At 37.5% G+C, this 20,467-nt stretch overlaps 1 protein-coding gene across 1 annotated transcript in view; it reads right to left on the bottom strand.

Annotated features, from left to right (window-relative positions):
- Window positions 1-20,467, bottom strand: part of DMD (dystrophin) — a 1,809,438-nt gene that overhangs the window by 574,953 nt on the left and 1,214,018 nt on the right. Inside the window, exon 51 of the mRNA XM_007456856.1 lies at window positions 7,713-7,924. Coding sequence (XP_007456918.1) covers window positions 7,713-7,924 — 212 coding nt within the window. The remainder of the gene's footprint in view (window positions 1-7,712; window positions 7,925-20,467) is intronic.

Below are 20,467 nucleotides of genomic sequence, written 5' to 3'. Positions count from 1 at the left end.
TTAAAAAAAAAATAAAAAAAAAAAAAAAAAAAAAAAAAAAAATAAAAAAAAAAAAAAAAAAAAAATCCTTTACTGATTTATAATTGAGTCTTTCTTGTTCTTATTGAGTTATGAGTTCTTTATATATTCTGCATACAAGTCTCTTATCAGATATATGATTTGCAAATATTTTCTCCCATTCTGTGGGTTATCGTTTTACTCTCTTTACGGTATTGCTTGCAGCACAAAAGTTTTTAATTTTGATGAAGTCCAAGTTATGTATTTTTTCTCTTGTCACTTTGGCTTTTGGTGTCATGTCTAAGAAAACACTGCCTAACTCATTCTACTCCTGCTTTCTTTTTTTTTTTTTTTTTTTTTTCCCCGGTACACGGGCCTCTCACTGCTGTGGCGTCTCCCGTTGCGGAGCACAGGCTCCAGACGCGCAGGCTCAGCGGCCATGGCTCATGGGCCCAGCCGCTCCGTGGCATGTGGTATCTTCCCGGACTGGGGCACAAACCTGTGTCCCCTGCATCGGCGGGGTACTCTCAACCACTGCGCCACCAGGGAAGCCCCATTCTACTCCTATGTTGTCTTATAAGAGTTCTAATATTTTAGTTCTTATACCTAGCTCTAAGATCCATTTTTGAATTAATTTTTTTGTACAGTGTGAGGTAGGGTCAAACTTCATTATTTTGTATGTGGACATTTAGTTATGCAAGCATGAACTTTTGAAAAAATATTCTTTTCCCTTTGAATTGTCTAGGTACTCTTGCCAACAATCAATTGACCATAAATGCAAGGATTTAGTTCTGATCTTTCAATTTTGTTTCATTGATCTATATGTTTACCCTGATGTCAGTACCACACTGTCTTGATTACTGTAGCTTTCTGGTAAGTTTTGAAATTAGGAACTGTGTGTCCTCCAACTTTGTGCTTTTTTCAAGGTTGCTTTGGCTATTCTTTGTCCCTTGCATTTCAGTATGAATTTTAGGATCTACTTGTCGATTTCTACAGAAAAACTAGTGAGGATTTTGATAAGAACTGCATAGAGTCTGTAGATCCATTTGGGGATATTGTTATCTTAATAATATTAAGTTTTCTGATCTGGGAATATGGCATGCTTTTCCGTTTACTTAAATCTTCTTTAAATTCTTTCAGCATTGTAGTTGTCAACGGAAAAGTGTTGCATTTTTCTTATGCCTAATTATTTTATTTTTTTGTTGCTATTATAAATGGAAAAATTTTCTGAATTTCATTGTTCAGATTATTCATTGCTAGTATATAGAAAAATAATTGATTTTTGTATTTTGATCTTGGATCCTGCAAATTTGCTGAATTACATTTTTAGTGTATTCCTTAGGATCATCTATATACAAGATTATGTCATCTGCAAATAGATATAGTTTTACTTCTTCCTTTCCAATCTGGATGATTTTTATCTATTTTTTCTTGCCTATTTTCCCATTCCGAACTGCCAGTACCGTGGTAAATAGAAGTGGTGAGAGCAGTCACCTTTATCTTGTTCCTGATCTCAGGGGAAAGCATTCAGTCTGTGAGTCTGTTTCTGTTTTGCATATACATTCATTTGTAATATTTTTTAGATTCCACATATAAGTAATACACACTATCTGTCTTTCTCTGTCTGGCTTATTTCACTCAGTATAATATTCTCTAGGTCCATCCACACTGCTACAAATGGAAGAATTTCATTCTTTTTCATGACTAATATTTCATTGTTTGTATGTATGTGTGTGTGTGTGTGTGTGTGTGTGTGTGTGTGTGTGTGTGTGTGTATACCACATCTTCTTTATACATTCATCTGTTGATGGGCATTTGGGTTGCTTCCATATCTTGGTAATTATAATTAGCACTGCTATGAATACTGGGGTGCACGTATCTTTTCAAATTAGTGTTTTCATTTTTTCCAGATATGTACACAGGAGTGGAATCGCTGGATCATATGGTAGTTCTACTTTTAGTAGAAGTTCAGTAGTTTACATATTGTTGCCAACCTCTGGTTAATTTCCAGAGTTTAGAAAAGGCAATTTTAACAATTTTGCAATTTGCTGCTTTTATGGAGGAGTGGATTTACAGAGTTGCCACATTATATTTTCAAGCATGGAATAAGTTAAAGTGTGAAAAGGAAAGGCGGCAAAATATGGTGCAATCAGAGCATAATGCTATCCAAGTCTTTGTGACTCTGCATTAAATATTTACATACTATAGCAGTACCTGGAAAACCACCCATTATTTTTCCTGTGCTCTATCAGTGATGTAGGAAGCACTCTGTTTGTGTGCTTTGAGAAATTTAATAGCTTCATACATACTTTGGGAGGAAAAGGACTATCAGATTATTGATTCTTTCTTCTTAATCATGTGGGATCTTCAGGGGAGAACAAAAGGGAATAAAGAAACTACATGAAACAATCGCAGGTCCTAGGAAGTTTTCTGATAATGTTTTTCATTACTGTATCAGAAATCCAAACCTTAAACTACCAGGGTGGGTCAGTTTGCTGATTTAATTTTGTGCTCATCCAAAAAGTAAATAAAATGTGTGGAAGGAGAATTTAGCTTCCATTACTGTATATATCTTTTTGGTAGATAAGGATACTATCTAATGCCACCCATCCCCTCAAATACTGAAAATGACAAGGCTCTAATTCCATATTTGAAAAAAAAAAAAAGTTCTCCCTGATTAGTTTCTTTCCTGGTAAAATAATTTGCAAACCTCAAATAGCTATATCAGATTTACTACATATAACAAGTTCAACTTTTAAAATTAATTACATGATTACAGTCTATCTACATTTCAAGTTCCCTAAAGAATGTCTTCAAAAGACAGATATTTTGCAGCCTTGGAAATCTTTATTTAATAATTTGATAAATTATTGGGTTTCTCACCTCAGATAGTTTTAAGTATTATATAGCTAAATCAGCTAGTCTCAAATAAGATTTCACTTCTCTATTGAATTCATGTACTCTTAGCTCAGCCAAGCACAAAACAGCTAATGCCGTCACGTTTGAAAAGCTTTTATGCTGAATTTGACAGAAAAACAATCACAAGAGAGACAAAAAAAGGAATTTCTCTTTCAAAGGCTGAAAGGGGGAAATAAATAAATGAAAATTCTGAGCCTGGGTAAATCTCTCTACACTGGAAAAGAAAGTTTAAAATCATCAAGAAATAATTTTTCCACAGAATCCACTGCCAAGTTTGGACCAATCTTAATAGCCTGGGAAACAGGTTGTGAAATAAACCAAGATTCTGCCAAATAAAAGAAATCCCATGATGACCATTGCTGGCAGTTTTAGATGCCAAAAGCATACCATCTTACCTCTTATGAAAGTTAAATGGCATCATCTCTCATAGGATTCTGCCATAGCCTTTTGGCAGACATTTTGATTAGGATGGAAATCCCGTATGATTTCCCCTAATATCTGTCTTTCTATCTCAAAAGAGCATTATTGTTTTACTAGGGCCATGTAGAAGAGCAAATGAAGCCATGCAGTTAACAAAATCAAGTACTTACTCAACTTACGTTTTTGTTTCCAAAAAATTAAGGGTTATATAGGAAAGAAAGAAACTAAACATACATTATGGGCATCATTTAATGATCTACTCATTAATTATTGACACGATGGGCTACCTACAGTCTATTCTTTTGCCAAATACTTACTGTTGCTATCTCCTTCCACCTTGTCTATGCTTTCAAGATGGACTTTTCCCAAATGCCATCTCAGATTTCAGTTCTACTTTGTGAAGGGGCTGTTGTTATTCCAATTTTTTTCTCCACTATTTTTTCTAACCAAGAGTGGAGGTTTTCTAAATGTCTAATTAGTAGGGAAATGGTGAAAGATGGAACTTAATGAAATATTACAATTAAACATGATAATTATTAAAAGTTATGTAGCAACATATATATTTATATAATACTAACTTTAAAATCAGAATTCAAAATTTTATCTACATTATGAAGACAATTAAAAATACGTAGATAAGAAATGGAAGAGAGGGGAATTCCCTGACAGTCCAGTGGTTAGGGCTCCACGCTCTCACTGCCAAGGGCCTGGGTTCATTCTCTCGTCGGGGAACTAAAATCCCTTAAGCCGTCTGGTGCAGCCAAAAAAAAAGAAAAAAAAGAAAAAAAGAAATGGAAGACATTATAGACAGAGGTTAGCAATTATGAATCATGAAAATATCAGAATTATGAGTGATTTTTTCTTTAGCTCAGGTATGGTGACTGGTTTAAGTTTTCAAAGAGTGTAACAGTGCTCGTGGTTGGCTTTGAGAACCATTTCATTGTCACAGGGAGGGCAGTCATCAGCGATGCTGCTCCAAAGGAGGCTGGCTGCTGTAATCACAGCTCTCCAATTCTATAGAGACTGCCTTACGAGGCTCACCAGCTCTCTTGTTAACCCTAGACACACAGACTAAGAAAGAATTCGTGGAGCAAGGAGAGCCTTGTCAAATTAAACACTGTCTAATATGTCTATTTTCACACTTCCTTCCTCAAATAAAATTGTAAGTGGTAAGCCAGCTAGTATCATTCAGGAATGATAACACATTAGACATAAAGGCAGCCCTCCACTTTATAAGTTTCCCTGACTTCATAAGGCTCCTTTTATAAGAATTAAACATTGTAGTTTCATTAAAAATGGAATACAATTTGCAATTATCTTTTTAGTTTTTCACAGTAAAACAAAATATGAAAACTTCTCCCTGGTATACTGTTTCACTGCTTTCATTTTCCACCTGTTGGCTTATCAGTAATATAATCTTATTTGTCAGTTCACAACTACAATGGTCTCCCTTTCTGATCCTCACCGGTATTTTCTTGATTTGTTTCAGCCACACAAACAACGGGTTAAGGAGGAAATCTGTGAGGTCGTTTACAAAAGAGGGAGAGATATGGGGACATATGTATATGTATAGCTGATTCACTTTGTTATGAAGCAGAAACTAACACACCATTGTGAAGCAATTATACTCCAATAAAGATGTAAAAAAAAAAAAGAGTAATTGCTATGCATTCATATCCCAACTCTGCTGCTTTTAAAGAGGAGTTACTGAACTTCTCTAGGCTTTCAATTTACTTATCTGTAAACAGGGAACAATAATAGTACTTTTCATGGAAAGTGTTTGGGAGGATGAAATAAGCCAATATATGTGAAGCCTAGTTAGTTAGCACAGTTTTTGACAAATAGCCAAGTACTCACTAAATGTTAGTATTAGGGCTAGTATTACTTTTATTTTTAGCATATGTCATTTAGGAAATGGACAGGAAAATTACAGCTTTAGTCTTCTTTATTTATGTTAGGAACTTACACTGAAGTTACAGCAATATATATCATTAAATTCCTAAACATATAACACAAACAAAAACATAAGTTTCGAAAGATAATGGCTGAGCCATTTTTAAGATGCAGTTTTAGATGGACTATTCAAAAGCAAATTTTTATTTCAAAAGTTTGACAAGGATAGCAATTATAATACAATCTTGTCTTTGTTTTAGGTGTCCAAAACACCTTACTCATTTTGATGAAAAAATTTTGTTTCCTCCTTTCATATTTTCTTTTGCAACTCTTTCTGTCTCTTATTTAAAGCTCCTTGCTTTTCCAAAAGCTATTAAAGCCAAATCATTCTTGCTATCACTTTAGGATTCCTGTATGTTTTAAGAGTATTTCTCGGGCTTCCCTGGTGGCGCAGTGGTTGAGAGTCTGCCTGCCAATGCAGGGGACACGGGTTCGTGCCCGGGTCTGGGAAGATCCCACATGCCGCGAAGAGGCTGGGCCCGTGAGCCATGGCCGCTGAGCCTGCGCGTCCGGAGCCTGTGCTCCGCAACGGGAGAGGCCACAGCAGTGAGAGGCCCGCGTACCCCAAAAAAAAAAAAAAAAAAAAAAAAAAAAAAAAAGAAGAGTATTTCTCAATTGCCAAATTTCAGAGTCTTGTTGTCCTGATCAACTCTGTCTCTATATGCCTCTCATCTCTCCTTTCCCTCATCTAACTCGAGGGTCCAATCCAAATGATTTTTCCCTGGTAATTCCTCCTGACCAGTTAACCACTTTGTTCTATGATCCGCTAGATTCATAGAACCCTAAATTTTTGAGAGGAAAAAAGAAATAGCATAACATACTGAGTACATGACGGATAAGACCAGAACCCTCAAGGATAACCACATGGATTCTATGTTTCACATAGTCAAGTGAAAAATTGGAAAAACCATCATTGGAAATTCCTAATTCATCTATGCTCATCAAAGGGAGAAAATCTTAGTGGCAAAAAGTATCTTGTGAAAGAGAGAATTTTTATTCATCTAGATGTTGCCTCCAACAAAGGTACTGATAAGTCTGTAAAATCCTATGTGGCTTTCTAACATTCTTGTCATATAATAAAAATCCTGTCCTCATTGCTGTTCAGACCCTTTGGAAAACTAGCTATGACAAGGACTGGCTAAAAGCTCACTAGTTCATTATTCCTATTTATTCTGCCTGAAATTAAATTGGGAACAAGTTCTGGTCAATGGGTTTTGGGTGGAAGTGATGTCCATAATCTCGAGGCCTGGCCATAAAACCCCATGTCTTGACCACATTCTCTCTTACTCTTCTGCGATGAAGCCATGATTTTAAAATTTTAAAATTATGGTTTGATAAAATTAGAAAAGTCTGGACCCCCAAGTCACCATTTAGGGGAGAGCTCCCAAGAAGGGTCCTTTGACCTCTACTGAACTATGACACAACCAAGGAATTAATCACCATTGTATTCAGCTACTGAGATTTCAGGGTTTATTTTTCAAATAAACCTAGTGTAAATAAATATGCTATGTGGCTTAGCATAGTCTACACAATGATTAATTTAGAAACGGGAGCCATTCCACGCAAGAAAACTATATGGCTTTTTTCTCAGATGACGTAGGCAATTTGAGATTCAAATACTTGTTTAGCAGAAGGCCTTTTCCTACCAGAAAAAAACCCTATAGAGTGTTTTCATCAATGTGATCAAGTTCTCACTACGCCACTTCTCTGCTTAAAATCCCCTAAGGACTACCTATTGTTTAGCATTTAAGGTCTTTCCAAACTGACCTATAAATATGAGGTTTGAAAGGATTCAATATTTATAAAGTACCATGCGTGGTGCTTGATAATACATAGTCAAACAAATTTCCTTTCCTTTCCTTTTTCTGTTTCATTTATCTTGAAAAGTTCTAGATTATTAGGTGGACAAATATATGATGAAGTTTGGGGCAGGGGGAGAGAGGAAGAAGAAGAAAAGGAAGAGAAAGAAGGGAAGCTGGGCTGGAGGTCAGAAAGTGGGAGGACGAAGTGAGAGTACACCTTATCCCTACCTTACTCTCATATCCACCCTTCCCTTCTCCATTCAGTGCCCTCAAATAAAGTCGGAAGGAGTAGACCTGTTACTTTTTCTAAGAAGGAATTAAGTCCGTCTGATTGACTTCATGATACTACAGAAGTACATGCAACAATTCTGAAGTGATCTTAAAAGGTGATGCAATGTGAAAACCACACCATTGTATCTAATTTATTAAACAAAATTAATTTTAACATTGATATTAGCCATCAATTTTCCTCTGATCTCTACTTTACTTTGACTGCAAAGACTGCTGTTCATTTCAGCTTGCTTTCTTTTCATAAATTAACATTAAAAATCAGTAGGTTTTAATCCATGGTATAATTTTATCCAGTGTATTTTATTTTAAGAACACATCTTTGATACTAACCTTGGTTTCTGTGATTTTCCTTTGGATTGCATCCATTGTGTCGGGGCCCTCCTTCCACGACTCAAGCTTGGCTCTGACCTGCCCCAAGACCTGCTGAGCTTCTTCCTTAGCTTCTAGCCATTGTGTTGAATCTTTTAACATTTCATTCAACTGTTGCCTCCGGTTCTGAAGGTGTTCCTGTACTTCATCCCACTGACTCTGAATTCTTTCAACTGGAAGAGAAGGAAAAATGAATACATGGCAGTAAATGTTACTCTGGAGGAGACATTTGAAATTTAACATCCAAATATTATCTCACATTTTATATTACTTATAAAAGAAATTGCTCATTGTGTTACAGCTAGGATGCTGGACAATGGAATTTCTTACTTTTTTCAGAGGCAAACATAAGTTTTTGTTAAACCAACTTCCTGAAGGTGATCTAGAACATCAACAGTACATGTGAAAACTTAACTGTGTCTATTCCTTTTTTTTTTTAGTTTTAAAAGCAGGATAAAACATTTATTAACATAGTGCATTAACACAGTTGTATAACTGAATGCAAGACCTTTTCACATAATATCCCCTAAAGCATCTCAAGCACTACATGTCTAAAACAGAACCTATAGAAAAGGAACTATTTCTTTCTAAAAAAAGAGCCTGTTACTTATTCTCTCTTCCTCAGTCACTGTGCCAACATGTTGACTAACCTGATTTTTCTCACTTCCTAACTGTGCAAATGTCATAACCATTTACTCAGCCCCAAGTAGGACATATCTAAATCATATGCCTTCTCCTCTTCATCCACACAAACAGGTTCCCCCGAATCTATCTTTCCATGCTCTTCCTAGTGCTGTAGTTCACATCTTAATTTCCATTTTTACCTAGGATGTTCCTGCAGTCTTCAAACTACTCTCTTTTTTTTGAATTGTAGAAGTTTATTTTTTTATAGAGCAGGTTCTTATACATTTTATATATATTAGTGTATATATGTCAACCCCAATCTCCCAATTCATCACACCACCACCAGTCCCCTCCCCACCACTTTCCCCGCTTGGTGTCCATATGTTTGTTCTCCACATCTTTGTCTCTATTTCTGCCCGGCAAACCAGTTCAACTGTACCATTTTTCTAGGTTCCACATATATGCATTAATATACGATATTTGTTTTTCTCTTTCTGACTTACTTCACTCTATATGACAGTCTCTAGAACCATCCATGTCTCTACAAATGACCCAGTTTCGTTCCTTTCCATGGCTGAGTAATATTCCATTGTATACATGTACCACATCTTCTTTATCCACTCGTCTGTTGATGGGCATTTAGGCTGCTTCCACGACCTGGCTATTGTAAATAGTGCTGAAATGAACACTGGGGTGCATGTGTCTTCTTGAATTACATTTTTTTCTGGGTATATACCCAGTAGTGGGATTGCTGGGTCAAATGGTAATTCTATTTTTAGTTTTTTAAGGAAACTCCATACTGTTCTCCATAGTGGCTGTATCAATTTACATTCCCACCAACAGGGCCAAGAGGGTTCCCTTTTCTCCACACCCTCTCCAGCATTTGCTGTTTGTAGATTTTCTGATGATGCCCATTCTAACTGGTGATGTTGAGCAGCTTTTCATGTGCTTCTTAGCCCATTCTAACTTAGCCATGTTGAGCAGCTTTTCATGTGCTTCTTAGCCATCTCTATGTCTTCTTTGGAAAAATGTCTACTTAGGTCTTCTGCCCACTTTTGGATTGGGTTGTTTTTTTAATATTGAGCTGCATGAGCTGTTTGTATATTTTGGAAATTAATCCTTTGTCCATTGATTCATTTGCAAATATTTTCTCCCATTCTGAGGGTTGTCTTTTCGTCTTCTTTGTAGTTTCCTTTGATTTGCAAAAGCTCTTAAGTTTCATTAGGTCCCATTTGTTTATTTTTGTTTTTATTTCCATTACTCTAGGAGGTGGATCAAAAAAGATCTTGCTGTGATTTTGGTCAAAGAGTGTTCTTCCTATGTTTTCCTCTAAGAGTATTACAGTGCCCGGTCTTACATTTAGTTTTCTAATGCCTTTTGAGCTTATTTTTGTGTATGGTGTTAGGGAGTGTTCTACTTTCATTCTTTTAAATGTAGCGGTCCAGTTTGCCCAGCACCACTTATTGAAGAGGCTGTCCTTTCTCCACCCTGCTTCCTTTATCAAAGATAAGGTGACCATATGTGCGTGGGTTTATCTCTGGGCTTTCTATCCTGTTCTATTGATCTATATTTCTGTTTCTGTGCCAGTACCATATTGTCTTGATTACTGTAGCTTTGTAGTATAGCCTTAGGTCAGGCAGTCTGATTCCTCCAACTCTGTTTTTTCCCCTCAAGACTCTTTTGGCTATTCGGGGTGTTTTGTGTCTCCATACAAATTTTAGGATTCTTTGTTCTAGTTCTCTAAAAAATGCCATTGGTATTTTGATAGGGATTGCATTGAATCTGTAGATTGCTTTGGGTAGTATAGTCATTCTCACAATATTGATAATTCCAATCCCAGAACATGGTATATCTCTCCATCTGTTTGTATCATCTTTAATTTCTTTCATCAGTGTCTTATAGTTTTCTGCATACAGGGCTTTTGCCTCCCAAGGTAGGTTTATTCCTAGATATTTTATTCTTTTTGTTGCAATGGTAAATGGGAGTGTTTTCTTAATTTCTCTTTCAGAATTTTTATAATTATTATATAGGAATGCAAGAGATATCTGTGCATTAATTTTGTATCCTGCAACTTTACCAAACGTATTGATGAGCTCTAGTAGTTTTCTGGTGGCATCTTTATGATTTTCTATGTATAGTATCATGTCAGCTGCAAACACTGACAGTTTTACTTCTTCTCTTCCAATTTGTATTCCTTTTATTTCTTTTTCTTCTCTGATTGCTGTGGCTAGCACTTCCAAAACTATGTTGAATAATAGTGGAGAGAGTGGACATTCTTGTCTTGTTCCTGATCTTAGAGGAAATGCTTTCAGGTTTTCACCATTGAGAATGATGTTTGCTGTGGGTTTGTCATATATGGCTTTTATTATGTTGAAGTAGGTTCGTTCTATGCCCACTTTCTGGAGAGTTTTTTTTTATCATAAATGGGTGCTGAATTCTGTCAAAAGCTTTTTCTGCATCTATTGAGATGATGATATGGTGTTTATTCTTCAAACTGTTAATATGGTGTATCACATTGATTCATTTACATATACTGAAGAATCCTTGCATCCCTGGGATAAATCCCACTTGATCATGGTGTGTGATCCTTTTAATGTGTTGTTGGATTCTGTTTGCTACTATTTTGTTGAGGATTTTTGCATCTATATTCATGAGTGATATTGGTCTGTAATTTTCTTTTTGTGTAGTATCTTGTCTGGTTTTGGTATCAGGGTGATGGTGGCCTCATAGAATGAGTTTGGGAGTGTTCCTCCCTCTGCAATTTTGTGGAAGAGTTTGAGAAGGATGGGTGTTAGTTCTTCTCTAAATGTTGGACAGAATTCACCTGTGAAGCCATCTGGTGATGGACTTTTGTTTGCTGGAAGATTTTCAATCACAGTTTCAATTTCATTACTTGTGATTGGTCTGTTCATACTTTCTATTTCTTCCTGGTTCAGTCTTGGAAGGTTATACCTTTCTAAGAATTTGTGCATTTCTTTCAGGTTGTCCATTTTATTGGCATGGAGTTGCTTGTAGTTGTCTCTTAGGATGCTTTGTATTTCTGTGGTGTCTGCTGTAACTTCTCCTTTTTCATTTCCTTTTATTGATTTGAGTCCTCTCCCTCTTTTTCTTCATGAGTCTGGGTAATGGTTTATCTGTTTTCGTTATCTTGGCAAAGAACCCGCTTTTAGTTTTATTGATCTTTGCTACTGTTTTCTTTTTTTCTATTTCATTTATCTCTGTTGTGATCTTTATGATTTCTTTCCTTCTACTAACTTCGGGTTTTGTTTGTTCTTCTTTCTCTAGTTCCTCTAGGTGTAAGGTTGGATTGTTTATTTGAGGTGTTTCTTGTTTCTTGAGGTAGGCTTATATTGCTATAAATTTCCCTCTCAGAACTGCTTTTGCTGCATCCTATAGGTTTTGGATCATCGTGTTTTCGTTGTCATTTGTCTCTATTTTTTGATTTCCTCTTTGATTTCTTCAGTGCTATCTTGGTTATTTAGTAACATATTGTTTAGCCTCCACGTGTTTGTGTTTTTTACGTTTTTTTTCCCCCAATAATTCATTTCTACTCTCACAGCGCTGTGGTCAGAAAAGACACTTGATATAATTTCAGTTTTCTTAAATTTACTGTGGCTTGATTTGTGACCAAAGATGTGCTCTATCTTGGAAAATGTTCCATGTGCCCTTGAGAAGAAAATGTAATCTGCTGTTTTTGGATGGAATGTCCGATAAGTATCAATTATATCTATCTGGTCTGTTTCCTTATTTATATTCACTTTGGATGATCTGTCCATTGGTGTCAGTGAGGTGTTAAAGTCCCCCACTATTGTGTTACTGTCGATTTCCTCTTTTAGAGCTGTTAGCAGTGGCCTTATGTATTGAGGTGCTCCTATGTTGGGTGCATATATATTTATAATTGTTATATCTTCTTCTTGGATTGATCCCTTGATCATTATGCAGCGATCTTCCTTGTCTCTTGTAACATTCTTTATTTTAAAGTCTATTTTATCTGATATGAGTATTGCTACTCCAGCTTTCTTTTGATTTCCATTTGCATGAAATATCTTTTTCCAACCCATCACTTTCAGTCTGTATGTGTCCCTAGTCTGAAGTGGATCTCTTGTAGACAGCATATATATGGGTCTTGGTTTTGTATCCATTCAGCAATCCTGTGTCTTTTGGTTGGAGCATTTAATCCATTCACGTTTAAGGTAACTATCCATATGTATGTTCCTATTACCATTTTTTCAATTGTTATGGGTTTGGTTTTGTAGGTCCTTTTCCTCTCGTGTTTCCCACTTAGAGAAGTTCCTGTACCATTTGTTGTAGAGCTGGTTTGGTGGTCCTGAATTCTCTTAGCTTTTGCTTGTCTGTAAAGCTTCTGATTTCTCCACTGACGCTGAATGAGATCCATGCTGGGTAGAGTAATTTTGGTTGTAGGTGCTTCCCTTTCATCACGTTTAATGTATCATGCCACTCCCTCTGGCTTGTAGAGTTTCTGCTGAGAAATCAGCTGTGGTTATTATGGGAGTTCCCTTGTATGTTATTTGTCGGTTTTCCCTTGTTGCTTTCAATTATTTTTCTTTGTCTTTAATTTTTGTCAGTTTGATTACTGTGTGTCTCAGCGTGTTTCTCCTTGGGTTTATCCTGTATGGGACTCTCTGTGCTTCCTGGACTTGGGTGGCTGTTTCCTTTCCCGTGTTAGGGAAGTTTTCGACTGTAATCTCTTCAAATGTTTCCTCAGGTCCTTTCTCTCTCTCTTCTCCTCTGGGACCCCTATAATGCGAATGTTGTTGCGTTTAATGTTGTCCCAGAGGTCTCTTAGGCTGTCTTCATTTCTTTTCATTCTTTTTTCTTTATTCTGTTCCGTGGCAGTAAATTCCACCATTCTGTCTTCCAGGTCACTTACCCATTCTTCTGCCTCAGTTATTCTGCTATTGATTCTTTCTAGTATATTTTTCATTTCAGTTATTGTATTGTTCATCTCTGTTTGTTCTTTAATTCTTCTAGATGTTCGTTCTTTAATTGTTCTAGGTGTTTGTTAAACATTTCTTGCATCTTCTCGATCTTTGCCTCCATTCTTTTTCTGAAGTCCTGGATCATCTTCACTATCATTATTCTGAATTCTTTTTCTGGAAGGTTGCCTGTCTCCACTTCATTTAATTGTTTTTCTGGGGTTTTATCTTGTTCCTTCATCTGGTACATAGCCCGCTGCCTTTTCTTCTCATCTATCTTTCTGTGAATGTATTTTTTGTTCTACAGGCTGCAGGATTGTAGTTCTTCTTGCTTCTGCTGTCTGCCCTCTCTAACTGTGTCTTTTCTTAATCTGTAGAGCCAAATATGAGTAATCTTTCCGAAAGCTCCTATAGCAGAATGCCCACATCCCCTCGCCCTTATCACTTCACTGCCCAACAGCCTGACCTCCGGTACCATCACTGACATTTCATTCTTTGTAGGCTTTGTGTTGTCACAAAGTTTGCTTTGCCATCTAAGTGGTAGGCTAGATACACTAAGGAATTGAGGCTCCCCTCCCCAGTCTCCCACCACCTTACCTCCCAGGAACATCCTGTAACCAATGACTGATGGTAGTCATTAGGGTATGAATATTCTAGCATGCTTTTGCTATGGGAGATATCTGTGAGGTATGTGATTTATAAGGGCTCCAGAGTTCTCCCAGTGGGATAAAGCTCTAGTGGGTCACAGTGGTAACCTGCTTGATTATGTACCATCCTTTACTGGCTGTCTTGCCCTACCTGTCTCACTTTCTCATTCCCCTATTGATATTTCTCTCAACTCCCAAATAAACCACTTGCTCTCAAAACTTTTTTTCTGCGGCAATCCAAGACCAGATAGGCACACTGGAAACTTCTTGTAGCAATGACAGTTATATTCTGTAAGTAGGACAGGCTTACATCGAGGCTATTTTCTGGTATCACTGTGAGTCAAAGATGGAGATTCCCTATAGATTTTGCTCTGGAATACTTTATTTTAGAATATTAAAAATAAACATAACAAGATTGTTTTTTCTTTTCTTTGAGGACCACATAATCTTCATTTTAAGCTGATTTCATAAAATGGAAATAATGCCATAGAAAACAGGTAATAAAACCACCACTTACTTTACTCCTTAAGCAGGAAATCTGACAGACATTCTAGATTTTTCCCTAAGCCTCACCAAACACCATATATAATTGGTTACTAAGTTTCCTCATACAGAACTCCTTTCTTCTTTCCACACGTTTCCACGGCAAAGCTCCAACATTTTCTGTCTACATGTTTGCAATAGACTGTACATAGTTCCTCTGCCTCAAGTCTCCACTTTCCAATGTAACTTCTACACTGTAGACACAGGGATAACTAATATAAATCTGATCACCCCCCTCTCTCATTTAAACCCTTCAATGTCTCCCCACGGTCCTCTGGAATACCTTAGCTTGATATACATATTCCTCTGTGATCTGGCCTGGATAATCTGAGAGATTTATTGACAAAGGAACAAATTATAAACATAATCAGAGTGTAGGAAAATCACCAAATTTAATATAAGAAACTAGGCCTTGTAGCAGTGGAGCTGTTAGTACATCTAGGCCCAAGAAATCAGGGGAGGGAGAAGTGGCCAGAAGCTGAGAATCATGAGGAGAAACCACCTTGAGAAGAGCAGTAACCTTTTATCAAGGGACAGAGTCAGCCTGAAGCAAATTCACGGGTAGGGAACTAGAAGAATAAATAACCTGACCTCTCTGCCCTCTCTCTTCAATTTCCTACCAGGGCTCCCCAGTGGCTAAACCAACTGGAAGCCAGAGGGCATGGGAGACCAATGATGACACAGATCAACCACCCAGAGTAGAGAGCGAGGTAGAGAAGGGCAATGGACAAATAAAACGTATATGGCACCGTCTTGCGCTTCTTTTTATTTTGTTTTTGTTTTGTTTTTTGCGGTACACGGGCCTCTCACCGCTGCGGCCTCTCCCATCGCAGAGCACAGGCTCCGGACGCGCAGGCTCAGCGGCCATGGCCCACGGCCCCAGCCGCTCCGCGGCATGTGGGATCCTCCCGGGCCGGGGCACGAACCCGCGTCCCCTGCATCGGCAGGCGGACTCTCAACCACGTCGCCACCAGGGAAGCCCCTGTGCTTCTCATATCATGACATAAGCTTAGTCTTTCTTAATTAAACCTGCTGTTGTCTCCCTAAAGTTCTAAGAAGTTATGAGCTAAAGAAGTACCTGAGATATTTTGTAAATAACCATCAGTACTAAACAGACCCTACAAGACTACTGATTGTGACATGAATTAAAGAATGTGGTACCTAGAATAGGTAAAACCAAGTAAGTGACATTCATTACAGGTACTGTTTTTATCAGTTACATTTTGGTTTGGGTGTTTGCTATGCATTGCCAACCCAGTCAACATATCATCTTCCAACTTTGGTTAACATGTCAACCTGTTTAAATGTCAATAACTCCTTATAATCTTTGAGCAGCATTTTTCTTTTTTCTTGCTGCATTGCTGTTGTTCACCCACTGGGTAGTGTAGCACTTATTATAGCTGAGATCTACAATTATTAGTCTATTTAATCTTTAGTTTACAAAACTACTAGTGTAAATGCTATTATAAAAAAAGCTATTTAAAATAAAAGTAAAAGAGTCTTTAAGTGTTCTGGAATATTTTCTTATCAATCATAGAAACAACTAATGACACAATTACAAACCATTTTCCAACTTATCACAGCGGGCTACTTTATTATGCATAGCTGGCACCTCTTTTTTTTCTTGGCCTATTGTTATATACGTATTACATGTATTTGCAAATAATGAAACTGACTTTCCTCTAAAAGCCAATGATTACAATTTGCCTTAATCAGCCTTAATTAGTGACATTTTACTATGCTATCAAAATGTTTAGAAGGCCTAGTATTTTTGACAAAAACATGGTAAGCCATTTGCATTCAGGCCAGTGAATATTTTCTACATCCTAAATTCATTTCAATAGGGTCGACATAATCTATATTTTTAGGCCATCACTTGATATGAGAAAGAAATAGTTTCTCCTATCATGTGGGTAGATATTTCTTACTTGTGGAGAAAGGAGGAAACTTTTATAGCCTATAACGTTATTTCAGACAAACGTACCATTTGAATGCCTGTTCAATCACAGCAATGAAGGTTTTCATCCCAAAGGGGTCATGTGTGTACAATTTAGCAAGAGAAAATGGTTTACTGGGTGTGCGTCCCACTCAAGATGTGCTTTCTCATCCTTGACCTTCAACTGTACTTGATCATGAGATAATACTTAACGAAATAGATTTATAGTTATAGACTCACTCAACAATCTAGCTACCCCTCCATTCACACCTATCTATCCATCCTGCCAGTTACCATTTTATTTACCAGCTACTGGATACCAGGCATTAGGCCAAGCACTGGGGAAACAAAGGAGTCTAAGACAGATTCCCTGGCTTCTGGTTGGTTGGTACCTGTTAGATGGAAGTGTTATTTACCATCTACTCAAGGAATAAAGATCAACAGTTCTAGGGAAATGATAATGAGTTCAATCTTACACCTATTCAGTGAAAAGTTTTGAGGATCTTTCACATAGGACTATCATTTTCGTCAGTTGGACTGAAGGTGCTATGGCATAGCTGCATATTTTGGAAGACAGAGAAATCCAAGATTAGAAATCACTAGAGAGAAGTAAAAACTGAAGCCATTAATAGGAACACATTCTCACTGGTATGGGGTATAGATTGAGCAAAAGAGGGTTCAAGATGGAGTCCTGAAAAATATAACACATAAACACAGAATACAGCGTCAATAGTCAATAAGATGGATGAATGGCTAGAGAGGTAGGAGGATCACTTGGAAAGTGCCCTTCCACAGAAATGTGGATAAGAGAAAATTTCAAAAACACAAGCGTGGTTAACATTTTAAATACCATAGATGTCACAAGATCTAATAAAAACAATAATAAAACACTATTTGAATACCCACTCTGCTCAAGGCACTGTTTTAAGCTCTTTACATGTATTAACTCATTTAATCAACATGAAAAACTTATGAGGTAGGTATAATTGCTTGTGTTGTTATTGTTGTTGCTGTTCTCCTCATTTAACAGATGAAGAAATAGGGACCATGTTAAAGAACTGGCCTAAGGCCATACAGATAGTGAGTGGAAGAGCCAACACTTAGACCCAAGCAGTCAGATTTCCCAAAGCCCATGCCAAAAGTATCCATTGGCTTTGACCACAAGAAACTTCCTGAAGACAGTACAGCTAAAGAGTGGTAGAAATCTTACTGTGGAGAAATGACAAGTCAATCAGCCAATGATGGATGAGAGGGGGGAGATAATTGCCCCTTGTTGGTGACAACTGTCAGGTGCATTTTTCACTATCTCCTACACTTCATTCATTGGAGCTGCCCTCTAGCTGCCCACAGCAATAACCTGCTCAGTAACTGGCTCAATCATTGGCTTCTTTCCTTTACACATTTCACTGTCCTACTCCCCTACTGGTACTTCCAGGAACCACTACACAAGTAAATCACCATTCCTTAAATCATTGTTTCAAGGTCAGCTTCTGGGGGAACCTAGTCTAAGTTAGAATTTTATTCATTTAAAAAATTTCTCAGGGCACAGCTCAGTGCTTGGCACTTGGTATATTTTTGATAACTTCTAAATGAATTGCCCATGTATACTGTTTCAAATATCCATGTTTCCTTTTTAGAAAGATGTAAAAATACTACTTTCAAAGTTAACCCCTAGCCAGGACCTTGAGTCTTTCTTCTCTAAAAGCAATAATAGTCTCTTTGTTGCATTTCAGGTATATATAATTTGAACACTGGATTAAGCCTTTCACATTTCCCTCTTTTTTTTCTTTGACATTTTAATTTTTTTTTTTTTTTTTTTTGCGGTACGCGGGCCTCTCACTGTTGTGGCCTCTCCCATTGCGGAGCACAGGCTCTGGACGTGCAGGCTCCGTGGCCATGGCTCACGGGCCTAGCCGCTCCGCAGCACGTGGGATCTTCCCAGACCGGGGCACGAACCCATGTCCCCTGCATTGGCAGGTGGACTCTCAACCACTGCGCCACCAGGGAAGCCCGACATTTTAATTTTTTAATCTTTTTTTTTTAAACATCTTTATTGGAGTATAATTGCTTTACAATGTTGTGTTACTTTCTGCTGTATAACAAAGTGAATCAGCTATAATGTACACATATATACCCATATACCATGCCTCTTGTGTCTCCCTCCCACCCTCCCTATTCCACCCCCCTAGGTGGTCACAAAGCACCGAGCTGATCTCCCTGTGCTACGTGACTGCTTCCCACTAGCTATCTATTTTACATTTGGTACTGCATATATGTCCATGCCACTCTCTCACTTCGTCCTAGCTTACACTCCCCCCACCACCTGTGTCCTCAAGTCTATTATCTAAATCTGTGTCTTTATTCCTCTCTTGCCCCTAGGCTCTCCAGAACCCTTTTTTTTTTTTTAGATTCCATATATATGTGTTAGCATACAGTGTTTGTTTTTCTCTTCCTGACTTATATCACTCTGTATGACTGACTCTACGTCCATCCACCTCACTACAAATAACTCAATTTCATTTCTCTTTATGGCTGAGTAATATTCCACTGCATGTATATGCCACATCTTCTTTATCCATTCATCTGTCGATGGACACTTGGGTTGCTTCCATGTCCTGGCTATTGTAAATAGAGCTGCAATGAACATTGTGGTACATGACTCTTTTTGAATTATGGATTTCTCAGGGTATACGCCCAGTAATGGGATTGCTGGGTCGTATGGTAGTTCTATTTTTAGTTTTCTATGGAGTCTCCATACTATTCTCCATAGTGGCTGTCTCCGTTTACATTCCCACCAACAGTGCGAGAGGGTTCCCTTTTCTCCACACCCTCTCCAGCATTTATTGTTTGTAGATTTTTGATGTTGCCCATTCTGACGGGTGTGAGGTGATACCTCATTGTAGTTTTGATTTGCATTTCTCTAATGATTACTGATGTTGGGCGTTCGTTCATGTGTTTGTTGCCAATCTGTATATCTTCTTTGGAGAAATGTCTGTCTAGATCTTCTGCCCATTTTTGGATTGGGTTGTTTATTTTTTTGATACTGAGCTGCATGAGCTTCTTGTATATTTTGAAGATTAATCTTTTGTTAGTTGCTTCGTTTGCAAATATTTTCTCCCACTCTGCGGGTGGTCTTTTTGTCTTGTTTGTGGTTTCCTTTGCTGTGCAAAAGCTATTAAATTTCATTAGGTCCCATTTGTTTACTTTTGTTTTTATTTCCATTTCTCTAGGAGGTGGTTCAAAAAGGATCTTGCTGTGATGTATGTCACAGACTGTTCTGCCTATATTTTCCTCTAAGAGTTTTATAGTGTCTGGCCATACATTTAGGTCTTTAATCCATTTTGAGTTTATTTTGGTGTATGGTGTTAAGGAGTGTTCTAATTTCATTCTTTTACATTTAGCTGTCCAGTTGTCTCAGCACCACTTATTGAAGGGCTGTCTTTTCTCCATTGTATATTCTTCGCTCCTTTATCAAAGATAAGGTGACTATATGTGTGTGGGTTTATCTCTGGACTTTCTAACCTGTTCCATTGATCTACATTTCTGTTTTTGTGTCAGTACCATACTGTCTTGGTTACTGTAGCTTTGTAGTATAGTCTGAAGTCATGGAGCCTGATTCCTCCAGCTCCATTTTTCGTTCTCAAGATTGCTTTGGCTATTCAGGGTCCTTTGTGTTTCCATGCAAATTGTGAAATTTTTTCTTCTAGTTCTGTGAAAAATGCCACTGGTAGTTCAAAAGGGATTGCACTGAATCTGTAGATTGCTTTGGGTAGTATAGTTATTTTCACAATGTTGATTCTTCCAGTCCAAGAACATGGTCTATCTCTCCATCTGTGTGTATCATCTTTAATTTCTTTCATCAGTGCCTTATAGTTTTCTGCATACAGGTCTTTTGTCTCCTTAGGTAGATTTATTCCTAGGTATTTTATTCTTTTTGTTGCAATTGTAAATGGGAGTGTTTCCTTAATTTCTCTTTCAGATTTTTCATCATTAGTGTATAGGAATGCAAGAGATTTCTGTGCATTAATT

The sequence above is a fragment of the Lipotes vexillifer genome, unplaced genomic scaffold, assembly GCF_000442215.2.
Source record: "Lipotes vexillifer unplaced genomic scaffold, Lipotes_vexillifer_v1.1 scaffold207, whole genome shotgun sequence".
Lineage (NCBI taxonomy): Eukaryota > Metazoa > Chordata > Mammalia > Artiodactyla > Lipotidae > Lipotes > Lipotes vexillifer.
Note: the sequence above shows the minus strand (reverse complement) of the source record. Positions and strands in the feature narration are given on the sequence as shown.